General features: G+C 35.6%; 1 protein-coding gene and 2 non-coding genes across 3 annotated transcripts; 2 read left to right on the top strand and 1 right to left on the bottom strand.

The window, feature by feature from the left end:
• The first annotated feature begins 6,019 nt into the window (after positions 1-6,019).
• LOC149418320 (acetylcholine receptor subunit alpha-like) lies at positions 6,020-19,268 on the top strand. Its single transcript, XM_089638451.1, has 9 exons — positions 6,020-6,095; positions 7,306-7,466; positions 9,035-9,079; positions 9,209-9,321; positions 14,057-14,273; positions 14,624-14,801; positions 15,055-15,207; positions 16,800-16,969; positions 18,627-19,268. Exons 1-9 carry the CDS (start codon positions 6,041-6,043, stop codon positions 18,789-18,791), a joined length of 1,257 nt encoding a protein of 418 aa, XP_089494577.1. The 5' UTR covers positions 6,020-6,040; the 3' UTR covers positions 18,792-19,268.
• Positions 12,438-12,521, bottom strand: TRNAL-UAA (transfer RNA leucine (anticodon UAA)). The gene has a single exon. It is a non-coding gene; the product is annotated as a tRNA-Leu (tRNA).
• Positions 16,689-16,760, top strand: TRNAA-CGC (transfer RNA alanine (anticodon CGC)). The gene has a single exon. It is a non-coding gene; the product is annotated as a tRNA-Ala (tRNA).
• Positions 19,269-19,274: the final 6 nt, after the last annotated feature.

Genomic DNA, 19,274 nt, shown 5'->3' with positions numbered 1-19,274 from the left:
GGCAAACGCATCTGGCGCTAAGACCTAGACAAACCTAACCCCATAAACCCGGGCACCCCTGCTAAGTCACAAATCGAAGCGAACAACTTGGGGTAACCCATGGCAGGTGTGTTGGTTATCCAATAAATGGTTCCCGGGGCGGCCACATTGATACTTACTTATTGATGAAAATTGTATCGATTTCTGTATACAAGACGATACACAACACTACTTGTCCGATAATATACATTGTCCGATAATATACGTTGTCTGATATAATACGTTGTCCGATATAATACGTTGTCCGATAATATACATTGTCCGATAATATACGTTGTCCGATAACACACGTTGTCCGATAATATACGTTGTCCGATAGTATACGTTGTCCGACAGTTTACGTATTACCCTAACTACTGAAGCTCAATATTAAATTTTATTGTTTTGTATTATTACTTCCGCAGATTTAAAAAAAATCAAATATTCGCACTATTGTCTGGTAGAAGTCGGTTTGTCGGTTGTGTACGTAATGCAATATAGATGCAAGGGAAAACTTGATACAAAATAATACTTGTGTAAGTAATTTATTTGTAGTTTTATATCCAATAATAATAGTAGTATCTCGTAATAATGTGTAAGATAATAGTTTTGAACCCGCTTAATTAATTTTAAACGATTCATTCGCTGTCCATTTTCAACCGAAAATATACATATTATACAGGGTGTCCGGGGATAAAGACCTCACTCCGGGAAGTAATTCTACACGATAGTACAAGTAAAAAATAAACCTGCATTACATTCTGTGGTCTAGAAGTGGGAACTTTAGATCACATATTTTTTGGTTGTCCCTCTCTAAACAGATATCCTCTCTTCTATCAAGCCTTAACTAAAATTGCCTCCCCTCCATTCAACATTTCATCTCTTTTAAGTCTGAACTCGACTCCAATTTTCATTATAATTTTGAAATTTGCCTATTTAAATAAAATTAATATTTAAATTCACCTTTCAATACACCTTTCTCAATAATTTTAAATGATGGCCAAGAACACCCTTGAAGGGTGAAAGCCAGAAATAATGGAAAAAAAAAAAAAAAAAACTTCAAGCTAACAACTCATATGGTCTCACCGTTGTGTCTTCCTTACTATTGTGGTGAGAAATATGATCCAAACGTGTTTGAAAGAGAAAACATCACGCTTTATAATATTCAAATCTATAAATTAGCCACATAAGAATTAAAATTCGCACCTTTATGAAATCAAAGGTTCCAACTGTAATTTGAACAAAAAAACTTATGAGATTTACAACAACAGACCGGAAATTGGTCAAATAAGCCGTAACAATAAGTCCGCATTCTTTAAGTGTGTTATCAAGTGCACCTTGTACATTCATTTAGTATTCGTCGTGTAAAGAATATAGGTACGAAATTTTGGTTATTCTTTAAGCTCGCTAAGAGAGATATTTACTTCCATCAAATTGCTCTCTGGTAAGAGCCCTGTCAAGATAAGCCTAATTAAATAAGCCTTTTACGTATGTATGGTAGGCCTGGTGTTTGGTTATTAAATAGTGAATATGCTTATTTCCTATCGGAATGTCATTTATCCAGTTCCTACCTATCCCTAATCATTACCTTGCTGGAAAAGTATTTGGAACAATGTCAAAATCACAGTGCAAATTCGGGTGCATTTGTTTTGAAAACAGAAGAAGGATGAGTAGTTTATTTATGAATTAAACTACTGCAAGCAAGCTATTGTTTTTTGGTGTACATAATCTTTAAAAACAAAGAAGTTGCCCATATTGGAAGTGCTCAATATCGATTAAAGATACAGTGATAAGTGATTGGACCCAATCCCAACAAAATCCATTTAATTTTGTATTTATTTCATTTACAGTCCACAATTCATGTTCATCTGAAGCTGTAATTCGGAAGCAGTTTCGGATGCAACAACCGGTATATGTATTGATATTGTTTTAGTAATAAAGTAATCTTAACTAACTTGCTTAACTTGCCAAGGAGAGTGGTTCATTTATGTTACCAAAGGTCCTACCAGAGAGCAACTCGACATGTAAATATATCTCAATCTCTAGCCGGGCTTAAAAAAAACAGATGAAATACCGGCTCTCGTAAAATAATCATATCATTAACATAAACAAATACCCTATAATAATAATAATACGTCCAACTCTCGTAAAATATTGGCATTATCAAAAACTCTGTTGTGTAGCATATTGACATTGGCATTCCTTATAATAGCGGCAAATTGAATTTATTTAGTACTTGGTATCGGTTTTTGCGCTTTCCAAATGATCAAAAATGTTCCGAAAAAGTAGTTTTCGTGTGTGCAGTTTAGGTATGTAACAATTATAAACAATAAAAACACTCCCAAGTCGTTTTTCAAGATACCAAAAAAAGTTGACAGGTTAGTTGGTGAATTATAAAGAGTTCGTTAAATCTTAGCTAATAAAATATTCTTGATTACGTAAAAAGTGGATTATACCAAGAAAATATAATTATAAGGTTAATTGGTGTAGCATGTTGCCATCAGAATGTATGGGAAATGTAGGAGGTATTATTATAGGGTATTGACCATGGAGGAAAGAAGGGAGAGGAGGTGGTCGTATGAACATTTGAGACTTTTGTCCCCAGCTTGTCTTTTGTCACCCCGTCTCCGCCCTGCGACCGCCAATTCGGCTTCGTCCCCGGTAAGTCCACTGAGCACGCCATTAAGTATGCGCTTGAATGGGTGAGGGTTTGTACCGAGAAGTATGTAATTGGAGGATTATGGACATCTCTGGTGCCCTCGATCATGCGTGGTGGCCGATGGTTTTAACTAAGTTGAAAAGTCGTAAATGCCGGCCTTTACTGTTCCAAATTGTTTGTGATTATTTGTGTAACAGAAAGGTTATTGTGATGTATCGTGATGTTTTCATCATACGTGACGTTATAACGAGGGTCAGTCCTCGGACCTGACCTGTGGAATATCCAGAGGCGGATTTGCAGTCTTGGCCGCCCTAGGCCCTAAGGCCCCAGACCATGTAGCCGCCCCTTTCTCAGTACCCATCATATTGACCAGAAGTATCCAAACTTTTCAGTAAGTTCCTAGGGTCAAAACCCTTTTAATTTTCCTGCCATTATCATTCATGGTTCATGGGGTGAGATTTGTCCAGGTCTTGGCGGCGGATACGTCTGCCTACCTGCTGCGTGGCGGGCCGTATCGAGAGAGACTGGGTGAGGGAGGCCTTTTGACCTTTCCAGCCGGACTATCTTGACCCATCGCCTTGCACCGCAGTTGGAGGGATGTATTCATACGTATGTCACTCCTGGACACACTAATCCTCAGATTCCTACCCACCCCTCATACATTTTCCTTTTCAGAACTTCCTATCCTTCCCTTCCTTAAAAAGACCCTCCACACAGCATCACCTAAGATGACATAGGTCGTGAGGGAAAATATTTTCCTCAAAGCCTCCTGTGTGGAATTAATGTAAAAAAATACGCTTGCTAAATTCGCTAGTTCAATTACTGTATAATTGTCGATTGTCGTGCGCTGTGTGCTGTGTGTGAACACGCTCTTGCATATCGGTATTTCGTACGTAGAATATTTAGGTACTTAGGAAGTAATTTCTTTTTATCATCTGTGACTTTTTTGTCACGATTGGCCGCCCCTAATATCTGGCCGCCCTAGGCCCGGGCCTACATAGGCCTAAAGGCAAATCCGCCTCTGGGAATATCCTTTTTGACGACTCATCTAGGTTACCCTTGCCTAAAGGATGCATATCGGTTGATTACGCAGATGATAAGTTTCTTTTGGTCTCATGGGACAGCAGAAAGGAAGTGGAGAGAAAAGCGTAAGAGGATCTACGTGAAATTTTTGAATGGGGTAAGGAGAAACAGGTTAAACTATGCTCCCCTTAAGACCGTGGGACTCTTGATGAAGGGTATGCTCAATCGTGCCAGAAACCCTTCCATCAGAATGGAAGATTCCACTTTTCATTTCGTTGAAAGCACCAAGTATTTAGGCGTCAATTTAGATAGATCTAGCGCACGTCAAGAGCGTTTTTAGCATTGCCCAGGCCCTATTCTTGAAATTGAGAAGGCTCTCAATGGCTGAGTGGGGATTGCGGACTCCGGCACTTCGCCTCCTATATAGGGGTGTGTACGTGAACGTGACGCAAGTCTCGTATGCCGCCTCTGTGTGCGAGCACCGGCTGGATAATTCATTGATCCACTTTGCCCTCGAGCGGGGCCAACGGACTCCCCTTTTGGGCTTTCGGGTGCATATATCACATCCGGTACACACTGCCGATTGACTTGGAAATCAGGGAAGGTTTGACAAAAAGGGCATTGACAAGAGGTGAGGCCGCTATCCAGCTGAGAGTCGAACTGACACCGGACGGAGCGGTGTCCCTTCCTGGCATATTGAAAGCCATGCGAGATAGAACGCTGAGTGTATGGCAAGAGCTATGGAAGAGGTCAACGAAGGGTAGATTGACTTTCTCTTTCTTCCCTTCAGTTAAAAGCAGAATGGAAGAGGCGCACATAAAACTGGATCTGAAACTTACCTTGTCTCCTCATCCGAACTGTTCATGTGGTGACACTAACCAGACAGCCGAGCAAATTCTGTGGCACTGCGAGTTGATGAAGGATGCTCGAAAGGAAATGTTGGATGGCTCGTGAGGGATTACAAGACTGGCATTTTGCAAGAATGCTTTAAAAACTTTGTCAAGTCATGGGTAGGCAGATGGCCTGTGTTAGAGTTGCTGACTTGAATTAAAATCATCTTTTTTTCAGGTGCCGAGCGTATTGTTCTTGTCTCACCACGGTTACTCCTCTATCTCAACTTTAATATTGCTTATGCCCGATTGCTTTGTGTTTTTTTAATATACTCTTTGTTTTTACATTCCTTGTCTTATGGCATGATCGCAATGCATTCATTATTTTTTTGTTTTATTATTTTTTTATTAATTTGTTGTGTATATTGGCTGTTTACACCGTTCTTCCCCGTTCTTTACACTGTTTATTTATGCATTTGCTATACCTGTATATTCTTCTTTTTACTTTTGATTTTGAGCCCTAGTTATTAGGAACGCGTTGATAATTATAATAATGTTTATTTTTGTGTTTTTAGCTCTTTATTACTACGTTAATCTTTTTTCTCTTTTTTTCCTATTATGATCGGTCAATTTGTTGTTGATCACAACTTATTTTCTACGTTTGTTATTTGCCTTTTTATTATGTTACTAACAAATTGGTTTATGATTAGGTTGTCGTACTGAACTCTATCGTACTGTATTGTTCATTTCCCCACCACGGGGGCGGATAGACCCTGTTTCTGCATCCAGTCAGGTGAAAATCATTCGGTGCGGCCGCCCCACGCACCACGGGTGCCTCCCCCGGCATCATGAGCTGGCCTGGGGAATTTTTTCGCGAGCCCGGTCCCCTTCCTTCCTGCCTCCGTTGACCTGAGGCTCACTTAATTCCCTAGGGTCTTTTTGGGAGTATTCCCCCCCCCATAAACATTTCTTCGAGGGTACTCTCGTAAAACCGGCTAAGGGACGCGGGTGCTTGGGCTCGTTGTGGTCAGGCCGCTCACCACGCTCATTCTTGCCGGGACTGCCCCGTGATGGTCGGGTAAACTGCCCTCGATATGCGGCTTGTATATTTTTATTTTAAATCATACTTCCACTTATAAATATTGTTTTCTTTCTTTATTATTTAATTTTAGATGTAAAACCATCAGGCGAACACTTCTGTGATGTGTCCTTTTTTGTGTTACTATTAATGTAAGTATGCACACATTATTTCTTACTAACAATCACGCATGCAGGGACATTTGAGGGTCTAGAATCGTTTTGAAATAAATGTAGCGTAAAAAATTAGATGGGTCCCCTCCAATGTCCTCCGTGGTATTGACCTCCTATGAAGTCCTAAGAAACTTTACTATTACATTTATCAGTTAATTAGGAATGTGGGCGTTTCACAGAATCATATTACAGGGGTGTAAATGCGACTAATCAATAACTAATTGAGAGCCAGTATTGTTTCGGCTTTATTTTGGTAAACATGTTGCCAAATTATTTTATATGTTTCATCTTAATTATTTGTTTTGGATATTCTGGTAAGAAAATATTTACAATTTATTGTTTTTAGACATTATTCATAATATTCAAACTACTTCAAAAATATACCCGTAACAACATTTTGCTTTAAATGTGATTCAAGTATCTATCTTAAAATCATTTAATAAATCTATATTTTTGGTTTGGCTGAGGATAGAACTTTCCTTCCCAGGGACCGGAATCAACAGCGTTATCGACCTTGAGAGATGCCAATCGTGTGGATTGACATTTATTTCGTACATTAACGGCTGTAATTTCGTGCGATTTCAAAGAAATGCTTATATGCCTACGTGATTGACACCACGATAGAATGCATTGTCATCGACAACGAATCCATCTGCCGAGTTTCAACTCGATCAGATGTCAGGAAGTGGGTTAATTTCCGCTTCCAGGATTTGCGTCAATTCATTGCCGAAAACAAAAATTAAATTAAATTAGACTATTTTAAAATGTAAATACATTTATAATATCGATTTAACTTTTTTTACATCAAACCTACACAGGCCCTGAGGAAAATAATTTCCCTCACGGCCTGTGACATCTTAGGGGATGCTGTGTGAAGGTCCATGAGTGACGTATAAATATATCCCTCGCCATGCGGCGCAAGGCGATGAGTCTATAGACCAACTCCCCAAACCAGCCTCTCCCGATCTGGCACGCCACGCAGATGGTGGGCAGGCGCATCCTGTATGTTCAGGATGCAGTGATGCTCTGCCGATGATCCCGGGCTCCCCTGCTAAATCAGCAAACGTAGCGAACCACTTGGGGTTACCCACGGCAGAGGTTTTGGTTATCCAATAAATGCCTCCCAAACCAGCATCCCAAATTGGTTACTAATTCCTTTCATAGTCAAATAGATGTTACTTACCGGCTTTGCCCGAGTCGCGACACTATTTTTTTTGTAAAATATTTACCTCGAAAAATAATAACAATAAAAGCTGTGAAAATTTAATAACTTCAGTGCTCTGTACACTGATTTTTGTCGTTATTGTTGTTGATATGGTTAAGAATTGGTTTATGGGGACTACAGATTACGCTATACGCATCATGGCTTGGCCTATTTTAGAATATCGTTCGCCATACAATCCCAATGGGAATGTATGGCGAGCGATGTGCAGAAATAAAGATAAGAGAATATAGCGCGCTTATAACGTGGTCTGTCACAAGCTTAAATGTCTTTTTTTTAATTGTTTCTTCGTGTGATTTTAGCGTGCCAGGAATGTAGCGTGAAACATGAGTCCCAAGAAAGAAAGCTACACAAAGAACTGTTATGTGATTATATCAAAGACATGCGGCCCCGGAGAGACTCCCAAGCCACGGTGAATGTGACTATTCGAATGGTTATGAAGACCTTTGCTTATTCATTTGAGGTTAGTTTACTGGACAATAAACGCTGTTTACAAATTGTATACACAACTTACTTTTCATTGTTAACAGACCGATTGCTATCTCTAATGCACAGACGTAATGTGGGCATGCCGAGTCTGTTCTATGGGTATTTTATTGGAGCCTGCTCTTAGGAGCTAGCAGCATTTATCACCGGTGCACTTGAAACTCGACGTACACAGTTGATGTTGGCTTCATGAGAACGGGCCACTTCTTGTGGAAGACGGCTCGTATGTGGAACGAGTTACAGTCATCTGTTTTTCCTCCTTCATATAATCCGGGCCTCTTCAGGACCTGCATTAATAAATCCCCTCTTACAGCCCCTATCTTAACCCGCCTTACAACGCTGCCCAACCGTGTGGCGACATAGCTCCCATGCCTTTACAATGTACAGGCAGGAGCGCTCTTGTGAGGAGTCACATAAAAAAATAATAAAAATTAACTGCTACAGTAAATGTCTTGATAATCTGAAATGATGATGAATTATTATTTAACCTCTTGGGTCTAGACCAGTAGTTCCCAATTAGTGGTACGAGTACCCCCAGGTAGATTCATAGTAACCTTTCCAAGCCAAATCAATTTTACGTACATACTTACATGGTAAAAAAGCAGTCCTCAATTTAAATTTGTTTACGTAAAACAAATCATGCCAATTATTAAGGTAGTGTAATTGTTTTTCTATTTAGATACTATCTCTCCATAACCGGGAGTGTCGACATTTTTTTTCTTTCTTTTATATTATAGATTTTAAATATTACAATTTTCAACACCATACTAGGCTATCGAACTTTTGCTGCACGTTTATACACGGTGTCCAGAAAAATCTACAAATTACAATCTACATCACATAGAAAACCAAAAAAAACTCTTTTTTCGAATTTCTTTAAACTTTTTATTTTTTTGGCAATTAAATGAAGACTTAAAAAAAGAGCTTGGCCAACGCTTCAGGTAATTTAAAAAAAAAAAAAAAAAATTCCAAATTTTCTCAAAAAAACTCGACTCCGAATGTAATGTGGGTTCAACGGTTTCCCTCTTGTACATGTATTTTGTCTAAATAAAAATTGTCTAAAAAAATTTCGAAAAAAACCTTTAAACAATTATGTGCTTAAGGTTAAACGCGAGATATGTTATAATCTACACGTTCGTAGATGGCATTCATTTAATTATTTTAATAAAATGCACATTTTGAGAGTTGTGCTTTAAAATATTAAGATAAATTATTTGTTTACGCCCTTACATACGCAATATGAATATGAATAAATAGTTTTGTTTGCATAAAAACTCAATTCTTTCAAGAACGACATACAAATACAATATTGTATCGATGATTCAATCTAATATTGTATTTGCATGCCTTTCTTGAAATAATTGGGTTTTTATACTGACAAAACTATTTATTTGTATTCATATATCGTACGTATAGGCGCTAACAAATATTTTTTTCTTAATATTTTAAGGCATAACTTGCAATAACTGTATTTTAATAAACTAACGCCACTGTTTAGTTGGTGTTTTAACCCATTATTCAACTGTATTGTATTTATGTTTTCAGTTTTCATCGATTGGTACGCTGTATGTTGGAAGTTGGGTTGTGTTGGTAATTATCCTGAAACTATGTATTAATTTTAATTAATAACGAATTGCATGATTGAAAACCATTATAATAATATATATTTGTTGAAGTTTAGTAACAAGTAAGTATTTTTTTTGTAATCTTGTGTTACAGAACTGGAAAGATGAATTTTTGACTTGGAACCCAGACAGTAACGGTGGTATAAAAGAAACGGTTATTCACAGCTCAAAAATTTGGACCCCGGATGTATCTCTTCATAACAGTGCGTAAGTGTTAAAAAAAACATATACTTGTATAGCTAAATGATAAAAAAATATTTATTAGGTAACTCATTAGTAAAGAAAGAAAAAATGCACGGAAATAGTTAGACATATGCATTTAAATACAACTTTTTTTATGTGACACCTTATAAGAGCTCTCCTATCTGTACAGTTTAAGGAACTATGTCGCCACCCTGTTGGGTTAAACCACAGACATAGGAATTAATAGACGAGAAGATAATGGCGAGGGGTAAAATCAACTGTTGAAGAACGAAGGGAGTAAGGCTGACTGTGATTCGTCAATAAATCAATCTGACAGTAAATAGGCATCTCGCATTATAATATCACCATTTAGTTCTTAAAAGTAAAATCTGCTTTTGAATGAATAGACATTTTTACATGGGAGCCCAAATTACTCGCCACGTTATGAACTAATTTGCGAAGTCCAAATTCGGCAAAGTAAATTTCTTCTGTTTGCAGAGTCGTAGTTAGTTTCAGAGTATTTAGTTAAGACACTTTTACAAATGTTTCATAATTTACTTACCCCAGTAAACAACGATGAGCACACTTGAGAATCGCTACATTGTGATGTGATAGTATATGTTTCTAAAACTGATCCATATAATACGGTGTGAATAAGCTTAAAATAAAGTAAAATAATGCTTACTTATGGAATGTAATACGACAATTGGGTTTATTCTCTTTTTCACATCTATTTTTACAAGTTTTCATATCACAAGTCAACATTTTGCCGTGTTATTTTGTAAAATGAACCGATGATGCCTCGACCATAGTTCGCACAAGAATGATGACGTCACGTTTTCAAATTTCACTTGAGGCCATATGCGAGCCCAGCCGGCTCCAATGGAACCGGTTTGGGGAGTGGGGATAATACGCTTTTAATCACTTAGGGCAGGTCTACTAATATTCATATGTCTATGGGTTAAACCAAATCCTCTGTGATCTAGGAGGTTTTGGTTAAGGTAGGGGCTATGGGAAAGGTTTATTAATGCAAGTCTTGAAGAGATCCACTCCACTCCTGTTCCACTTGTGTTCGTCGAATATCACGCACGTGAATGTTAAAATATCTGTAGGACAGACTCAGCATCCCTTCATTGCGTCTGCTCATTAGCAGAGATGTGCTTTATTTCAAATAAATCCATTTCAAATGAAAATGCAAAATGGGTATTTTCCATTTTGCATTTTAAATGCTTTACTAAAAACCATTTTGCATTTTGCATTTTAAATGCTTTTCTCAATGCATTTTCCATTTTAAATGCTTTTTTGCAACATTCTTCCTACTATCTCCACTCATCTTTTTTTCATAAGCCCCAAATATCAGTTGGTCCTCAACCTCGCTACGAGAGATAATTTACATTTGTCAAGTTGCTCCCTGGTAGGAGCCCTGGCAATTGAGTGATACCATTACAAAAAATACTGATTCAAATACTGAACATGGGGCCATGACGCTGTAATATTAAATGTTAGATAGCAGTTTCGATGTTTTTACGTTGGCAACATTAGTCCCGTGAAAATTTTTTGTGGTTTCATAATCTGTAGTCGTGGTGTTTTTGGATTTACCATCATGTAATATGTTTGTTCTACATTGATGTCCATTATTAAATTACAAAATTGTTTAAAAATTCTTTAATCATTTTAACTGTTTGACCTGAGAAACCATTTTGCATTTTCAATGCATTTTGAAAATAGGTATTTTGCATTTTGCATTTGAAATGCATTTCTAAAAACCATTTTGCATTTTGCATTTTCAAATGGAAAAGTTTTGACCCATTTCCATTTTGCATTTCAAATGGTTTTGGGTACCCATTTTGCACATCTCTGCTCATTAGGCATCGCAATAGGTCTGTTAAGAATGGATTGTCAATTAGACGAACCGTGAATTGTACAGAATCAAACAGGTTTATCAAATATTTTTACCCACATTTAATTGTTGGGGAATTTGAGATTACTACAGGTTTAGCATCTAATCACTATTGAATAATCTGCTAGTCCTATACAAGACGCCCAGTTTATTGAAAGACAGGGTTTAAAACAAAAAAATGCATGACACATGCAAAATATTGTATACGTCATTACGAAATTCTGAGTTTTAGCGAATGTAATTTCTTTAAAAAAAGCGTTACGGTAAACTGAACAGTAAAAGACAATATTTTAAAATATGCTTTTCAAATTATTATAAAAACAGTCAACAACTAAGAATTTTCCACAAGGAAAAACTTATTTCAACATCTACGTACTTATTGACATAACAGAAGCATAATATTTTAGTTTTATAATCATTTTTGTTTCGACATCAGGCATATTCACGTTATTTTCGAAGTTAAAACAAAACATTTCGAAATATATAAAAAAATAATAACCAATATTATTTTATATCACAGAATTAAATTTGTTTAGAACGACTAGATAGTTATTATTCCTCCAAGAGGACAACCGACCCGATTACTCCAGACTTTTTAAAATACATCATTTCTCTGAAATCGGGTGACATTATAGGAAATAAACGTAGGTTCTACCCGATCGGCATTTGGCGAGTTTGGGGGTAAAGTTGTCGTGTCCAGTTCCTAAGTAGGAAGGTTCAATAGATGCATTATAATTTTTTTAAATATTGTTTTTTTATTGGTTGTTTTTTTTTTACAGTCCGAAATCATCAGAGCGAAAGACTCTACTAGGATTTATTTTTATAAATACTTAATGTTTTGTTATCTCTGTATTTTTAAACAGATCTTTTATTTGTGGCGTTATGAACTACAAAACGCGAAGGGAGAGTTAGAAAAATGCAAAAGTTGCAGTAATCGTGTAAAAATGCATGTTTTACGAAAAACAATGAAAAATTGTGTTAAATGCACATTGCATTTTTCCCGGTCTTATCGAATATCTTTGAGATTCGTTTGAAAGGAAAGGCTTATAATTTATTTTACGACTGCTGCTTTTGGGGGTCACACTAAATTATCTAAATAACTAAAAATATTGTATTCATTTGTATTTATTATTCATTAAAAAGGTGTTATTTCGTTAGTTCCTCTTTCGGTCGCATTGTACCATATTCAGTTTATATACTAGCACCACTCTTTGAAAAATAAAACGGAACGTTTCCTGTTTGTCAGGTGTGGGGTTCGAACCCACGCTCCCGATTGGGAACCAGAGCTTAAATCTGGCGCCTTAGACCGCTCGGCCAACCTGACTGTGGGTAGGGTTGTCAAAACGAACATACTTCACACAAGGACCTGTTTTTAAATAAAAGTTTACTGAAAATATTGATTTTCTCGAAAGCACAGAAAAATTTCTGAAATTATTATCAAAATCAAGGGATTTTCAAGGGATAGGCGCTATTGCGTACTAAAATCTCATCGAAACGTGTTCCACTATTATCATGCGAGTAGCAGTGCGCGGGGGTCGGATTCTATGTAATTACGGATTGTTTTTGTTTTATCAATTAACTTTTGCTTTTTATCATCTACTTAAGACGGGTTGTTTTACAGAATTTGAACAAATTAATAAAATTTTAATTGCTTAGTTAAATTTCAAGTTCTGTAATTATTACACCATGGGCCAGTTGTTTCACGGTACGTGGATAGTAACAGAACTTGAATAAGTCTTTCACAGAACTTAAATAAAAACTGAAATTTTATGAATTATTGTTAAAATTCTATTGAAAAATCCGTCTTCAGTGTAGGTAGAACGATAATACTAAACTTGTAGTTACTTCGTGGCTACGCTATAGTCGGGCACGCCCGAGAAAGACATGGCTCGATCAAGTGAAACAAAAACTTATAAAAAGTTAACTTTTCTATTCCTTCAGAATAATATTGTTTCGACCTTAAAAATAGAACCTTTTCAGGGACAGTTTTCAGATACACTGGGATTCACAACCTCAAAACTTTACTCCAAATCATTCATAACTCCGACCAACGCCGGGTACACGTCAGCTACTTTAAAAAAACATAAATGAATATTATTAGCTTATTAGGTAAACTAAGGCTCGGTTTTGCAGAAATTCAAATATAACATTTTATTCAAATGGTTATTCTACCAAATAGTAATAACCTTACTAGCTTAACAACATGATAGTTGCATCTTCTGCTGATCACAATCTGTTCTGAAGCTGAAACGGAGAGAATCGGCATTTAAAGGGAACTTTTCAACTAAAAAATACAATTTTGCGCTAGAAAAATATTTGATGACTTAGTCGCATGTGAATTTCTGCGAAACAACTAGGACCAATTTGTTTGATATTGACATTTGTTACAGACCACTTAACGATTCAACATTATTCGCTCTTATTAACATTTTGTACATATCATCCCAGATAATTTGGGAGGCGGTATGGGTACCGCCGCTCCGGGAACCATTCATTGGATAATCAATACCTCTGCCAAGTAGTTCGCCACGTATTATTAGCAGGGTTGCCTGAGTCCATGGGGTGAGAATTGTCTGTCCACCTATTGTGTAGCTGGACCTCTCCAGCAGGACTTCCTCAACACATCGCCTTGCACTGTGGTGGGAGGGATGAATTATTCAAACGTCAGTCACTCCTGGACACGCTGAACCCCAGATTACTACCTACCCCTCACTCCTTTTTCCTTCCCAAATTTTCCTCTCTTTCCTTTCCTTAAAAAACCCTCCACACAGCATCTTCAAAGACGACATAGGCCCCGAGGTAAATTATTTTCCTCAGGGCCTCCTGTGTAGAGCTTATGTAAATATATATTTTCTGAAGTGGACAACGGGGAGGAGGGATGACTGCGCCTGTGAACGCCCCTTGCCTCGTGACCTCAATCGGCACCGTGACCTGTATTCCCCACATGACCTTCGTTGGACTCTGCACGTCGAACTATAAGAGATGGCCCTACGACGTACAGAACTGTACCCTGACCTTTGGCACCTGGATGCAGAAGGGTGAAGAAGTCAGCTTCCAACTCGCTAAAATTCGACCTGTAAGTTATGCAACTATTTCACTTTTTGAAAGACCAAGGTCGCAAGAGTTGTTTAATCCGAAATTTTCCCAATGCATACAACATAAATGCGATTGAATCAAAATTGTAATTTTTCAGTCTTGGTAATAAGTAATATGTATTTTTAATGGAATCACAATCATCCACAACCACAATCCCTCACAAATCAAGGAACAACAGATTTTCCATGAACTGGGGTTCCGCCGACACTTCGGCCATTTAAGTTTTCTACTCATTAATTTTTGTTAGTCCCAAGTCACATTTTATTTAGGTTATGAACGGAATTTCTATCATCTGTATGTCTATATTGTGACGGTGCTATGTGCCTTCAGATGGACGTCAGAAGCCTGGAGCCCAACAAGTACTGGCAGCTGGTGAAGTCAGGGGCAGATCGCCATGACGGGAAGTACGATTGTTGCCCCAACAACACTTACCCCACCGTTAGCTTCTGGGTCAACATCCAGCGTAACGCCGCCTCAGCCGTCACCTACATCCTCACTCCAGCTATCGGTGCTCTTTTATTCTTTATGATATGTTATATAAACAGCGTGCAAACTCGGCCATCCGGACAAATTGGCAATTGTCAATTGACATTTTTTTCTCTTCTTGTGTATAATATGACCACAGAAGAAAAATATTTAGAGGTCGATTGATGATTTATTGAAAACAGCTCTTTTATGAACAGTTTTATAGTAAATACATATTTGTTTATAACTCGTTTGTATGTTAATTTTTGTTTACATAATTGATAAGTTTTTTGCAGTGATGATCGCGCTGACTGTGTCTTCAATATGGTTGGATTTGAACTGCATGGAACGTTTGATGCTAATGTTGCTGAATGTTTACATACATATTATGTATATTCAAGAAATTGCCAGCTTAGTGCCAGGAAATGGTGATGTCGTTCCAAATGCAGGTAAATACATATATATTAAGAACAATTAAAAACTTGGAATCATTACAAATTACAAAACAGGTTATAACATATTAACATATCCCTAGTTAGAAGCCTAATATAACATAATTCCATAAGGTCGACCTTCTACAAAATTCAAATTCATAATATATAAAGAATTAAATGAAAATTTAACAACATTTTAGAACACATTAATTATTTTTCGTAAATGAATATTTAAAAATTCCAACTTTAGAAAACAGACTAAAAATAACCCTTGTACTAAAATTGGTAAACTCTAAAATCGATTGTTTTGAACACCTGAATTTAACAAACTACACCTACATAAAAGATAAACAATGATCAACACTTTAATCCCCCGGTACCTACACCTAGGGATAATGCATTGGGCCAACGTTGGCGCCAACCCGCCAACGTCAACCTTTGTACTCTGTTGACGGTTTGGCGACAAGATCCTATCTAGTTTGCACGAATAATCGAAAATAATCGGGTTGGCCAGCCAACGTATTACATAATATTATGTATATCTCAATCCAACTGCGGTTTGCATACCCTAATACAACATTTACACAGTCTTGGATAGTTACGTTAAAAATAAAACATTTTTATTGTAATTAGGTTTTTTTTTAGTTTAACATATTTATGTTTTTATATAAAAGAAATATATTTTTAAATAAAACAAAAATTGACAATAATTTGAATTTAGCAAACTTTAAAAGCCGCATACAAACGCAAACGCGAAGTATTTCTACTTTCTACCAAGTTTATAAATCACATTGACATCAAAGTGAAGAGGAACGGCTGCGCGGCCTTCTTCATACAAAACTTAAATTTGGATATGAGGCCAAAATACTGGATCAAAGTGGTGTAGTAAATATCTAGTACTGATATGTGCTGCTTTATTTATTTGTGTTTTAAATGAAAACAAAATATTTTCCCCAATCAACTATGTAAATACAATGAAATATAAATTTTAAAATAAAACATCGTAAAAAATACGTTTTCTTTGGCAATATTTAAAATTCATAAACGACAAATTTGTATTCCAACATAAATCGGTGGTTTGAAAATTAAATTTAAGCCCATCAAAATTATTTTTCTAACAATTTGTATTTTTTTAAATTTTATATTTCATTATATTAGCATAGTAATGCTAAGATCTGTTGGGTATTTTGGCCTCAAATCCAAACTTAAGTTTTGTATGAAAAAGGCCGCGCAAGTATTTTTATAAATAATATATTATTTTATCAATGAAAACGTTCTTTTTGGGGACATTGATTATCATTGTATTTGATTTACTTTATTTGATTTAATTTATTTTAAATTTAATAAAAATATAATGTATTGTTTAAGCCAAAAACTATACAACAAAAACCGTTACCTACTAACGTATTATAAAAGATAACAAAAATGGTTCTCAAATAAACGTATAAAATTACCACGTTCAATTTTAATACACTATTTTGACACATATCTCCATAGGGGGTGTAACTCAGTGGTAGAGTGTCTGCTTCGCATGCTGAAAGTCCTGGGTTCAAATCCCAGCTCCTCCAAATTCTTTTTGCATTTTTTTTATAGATTGTTTTTTTCAGGAATATATTTCCGAGATTCTACGCTTTTATCTTGCGCCGTTTTACTAGAAGGAATTGGATTGAGAGCGCTAATAAAAAAGAAATCGGTTTTGCCTCACTGGATGAGTGTTGTGACTGGATACATGAATACGGGAGCAGGAAAAATAATTATGTTTCACGGATTTGATCCGGTAAGTATTTTATAGTATTTCATATCATAAAAAAAATGTTCATAGTAGTAAATTTAGGAAAACATGCTTAGTTGAATTATTCAACACATAAGCAAATAATTTGAAAATAACATACCATAGATTATTGACTGACATCTATGCTACATTAAAATAACTTTATAGTTTGAGTATTCAACAACAGATGGCAGACAAGAATGAATTTATTACACCTTTCGTGATAATATATGAACTACTTGTACATAAAATAAAGGAGCCATTTTTTAATTCATAATTTTAGTTTTTGTATTAGATTACTAAGTTAATTAATAAATTTTAAATAAAAATCAACTGCATTACCTGCAAAGAACGATTCTGTCTTTCAAATAAAATTAATTTTACATCTCCTTACTCTGTTCCTTTGACCTCTAAAATTTTGTTGTTTGTGCCATAATTATTTAATGTCAGATGTTTTCATTAAAAATTAACCCATTTTATTTTTTTTGTTAATTTCCGACTTTATGTCCAGGTTAAATCTTCCCCATAGGAAAAACTAAACCCTTCCACACACTTTTCCACAAATGATCATCTAGTCGATCAACATTATGCAAGTGCATTATATAAGCAAAATAATTACAAAACAATACAAGAACAACACGTCAACTCACCAGAGATGAAATGGGAAAATAATTCACCGACTCCAGATATTTTCATATCAGAGGGTTCGGCTCGGTAGAACTTCTAACAGGGCCCATAAATCCTACTGATCCCTCAACAAATATTTAAAAAATCTTTCGTTATCCTACTTGTATTTAAAATATATTACACTATTTTTGCGAAAATAATTTATATTTCTATTTTTGATACTGACATACGTGGTGTAATTCCATTATAATGATTTAAAACTTTATCCACTTTTTTTCCGTTACTCTTAATATGCAAAAAAATATATATAGCACTTGGTTTGAACTTAATTACTATTAGAAAACAACTATTTACGTCGGGGAGGTGGTAAAAGATGTATTAAAGTTCCATTTTTTCCCAGTCAAACTTAAGGTTAAACGCAACGCTCGTTGTATTCTACGTGTTCACAGATGGCGTTAGTTAATTAATTTTGTTTAAATACGCTTTTGCAAGGTATTGCTTTACAGTATTAAGACAAATTATTTGTTTGCGCCCGTATATACGCAATATGAATATGAATCAATAGTTTTGTTCGTTTAAAGACTTGCACACAAATACAATATTTTACCGATGATTCAATCCAATATTGTATTTGTATGCCTTTCTCGATAGAATTGAGTTTTTATATGGACAAAACTATTTATTCATATTCATATTGCGTATATGAGGGCGCAAACAAATAATTTGTCTTAATACTGTAAAGCAATACCTTGCAAAAGCGTATTTAAACAAAATTAATTAACTAACGCCATCTGTGAACACGTAGAATACAACGAGCGTTGCGTTTAACCTTAAAGTTTGAAGGTTAGAAAATATGCATAAATTATTAAAATATCCCAAACTAACAACCTAAAAAACCTATTTTGTGCACATTTACTTAAATAGTTGTTTGCATTAGTAATTAAGTTGAAATCAGAAGTTTATTTTTTTTTAAAGAGCCTTTGCGTGAGGTGGAATTCGACAACTTTATCAAATCATTATATTATGTATGTTGCAGGCAACAAGTGCAATGGTATCGGAGGATGCAGAGAATCTGTCCAAAGAAGAAGTAGAAATTGCCGCCAGCAAGGAATGGCTGCGCTTTGCTCTGATCGCAAACAGAATTTTCTTCATCATTGTTTGCATCACATATATAATTCTATTCTTGAAATATTTGTTGTGAAGTGTTGCTAATTATAAAATATATTACCTCCAGCTTGACTACATCTTGACATGGTTAACTTTGCAGGAGGAACGTAGAATGAATAAACTTTTGATGTCACCAATAATTACTGCAAACTTAAGCAAGTCAAACAGTATTAGTTTTACAAATAAATAAAGACTGCTTTACACCACTTCTGTAATCTACAAAAAATGGTTCCAAAATAAACTTATAAAATTCAATTCTAATTAACTATTTTGTCAGAATTTCTCACAGGGGGTGTAACTCATGTTCAGTCTGTTTGATGAACTTTATAATAAGTACTGATGTTTACAGTGCTAAAAATAGTATTGTATTAGTATGCAAATACTTATCTTTTTGATGAACTTTGTGTAAGTACTGATGCACAGTGTTAAATATTGTATTGTATTAGTATGTATGTAATAAAAATATGAATTAGTTATAGTACAATGTATTTTGTTGGCAATAAATAAATAACTGAAC

The sequence above is a fragment of the Hesperophylax consimilis genome, chromosome 13, assembly GCF_061612785.1.
Source record: "Hesperophylax consimilis isolate HC1 chromosome 13, BYU_Hcon_1.0, whole genome shotgun sequence".
Classification (NCBI taxonomy): domain Eukaryota; kingdom Metazoa; phylum Arthropoda; class Insecta; order Trichoptera; family Limnephilidae; genus Hesperophylax; species Hesperophylax consimilis.
This window is presented reverse-complemented; position numbering and strand designations above follow the sequence as displayed.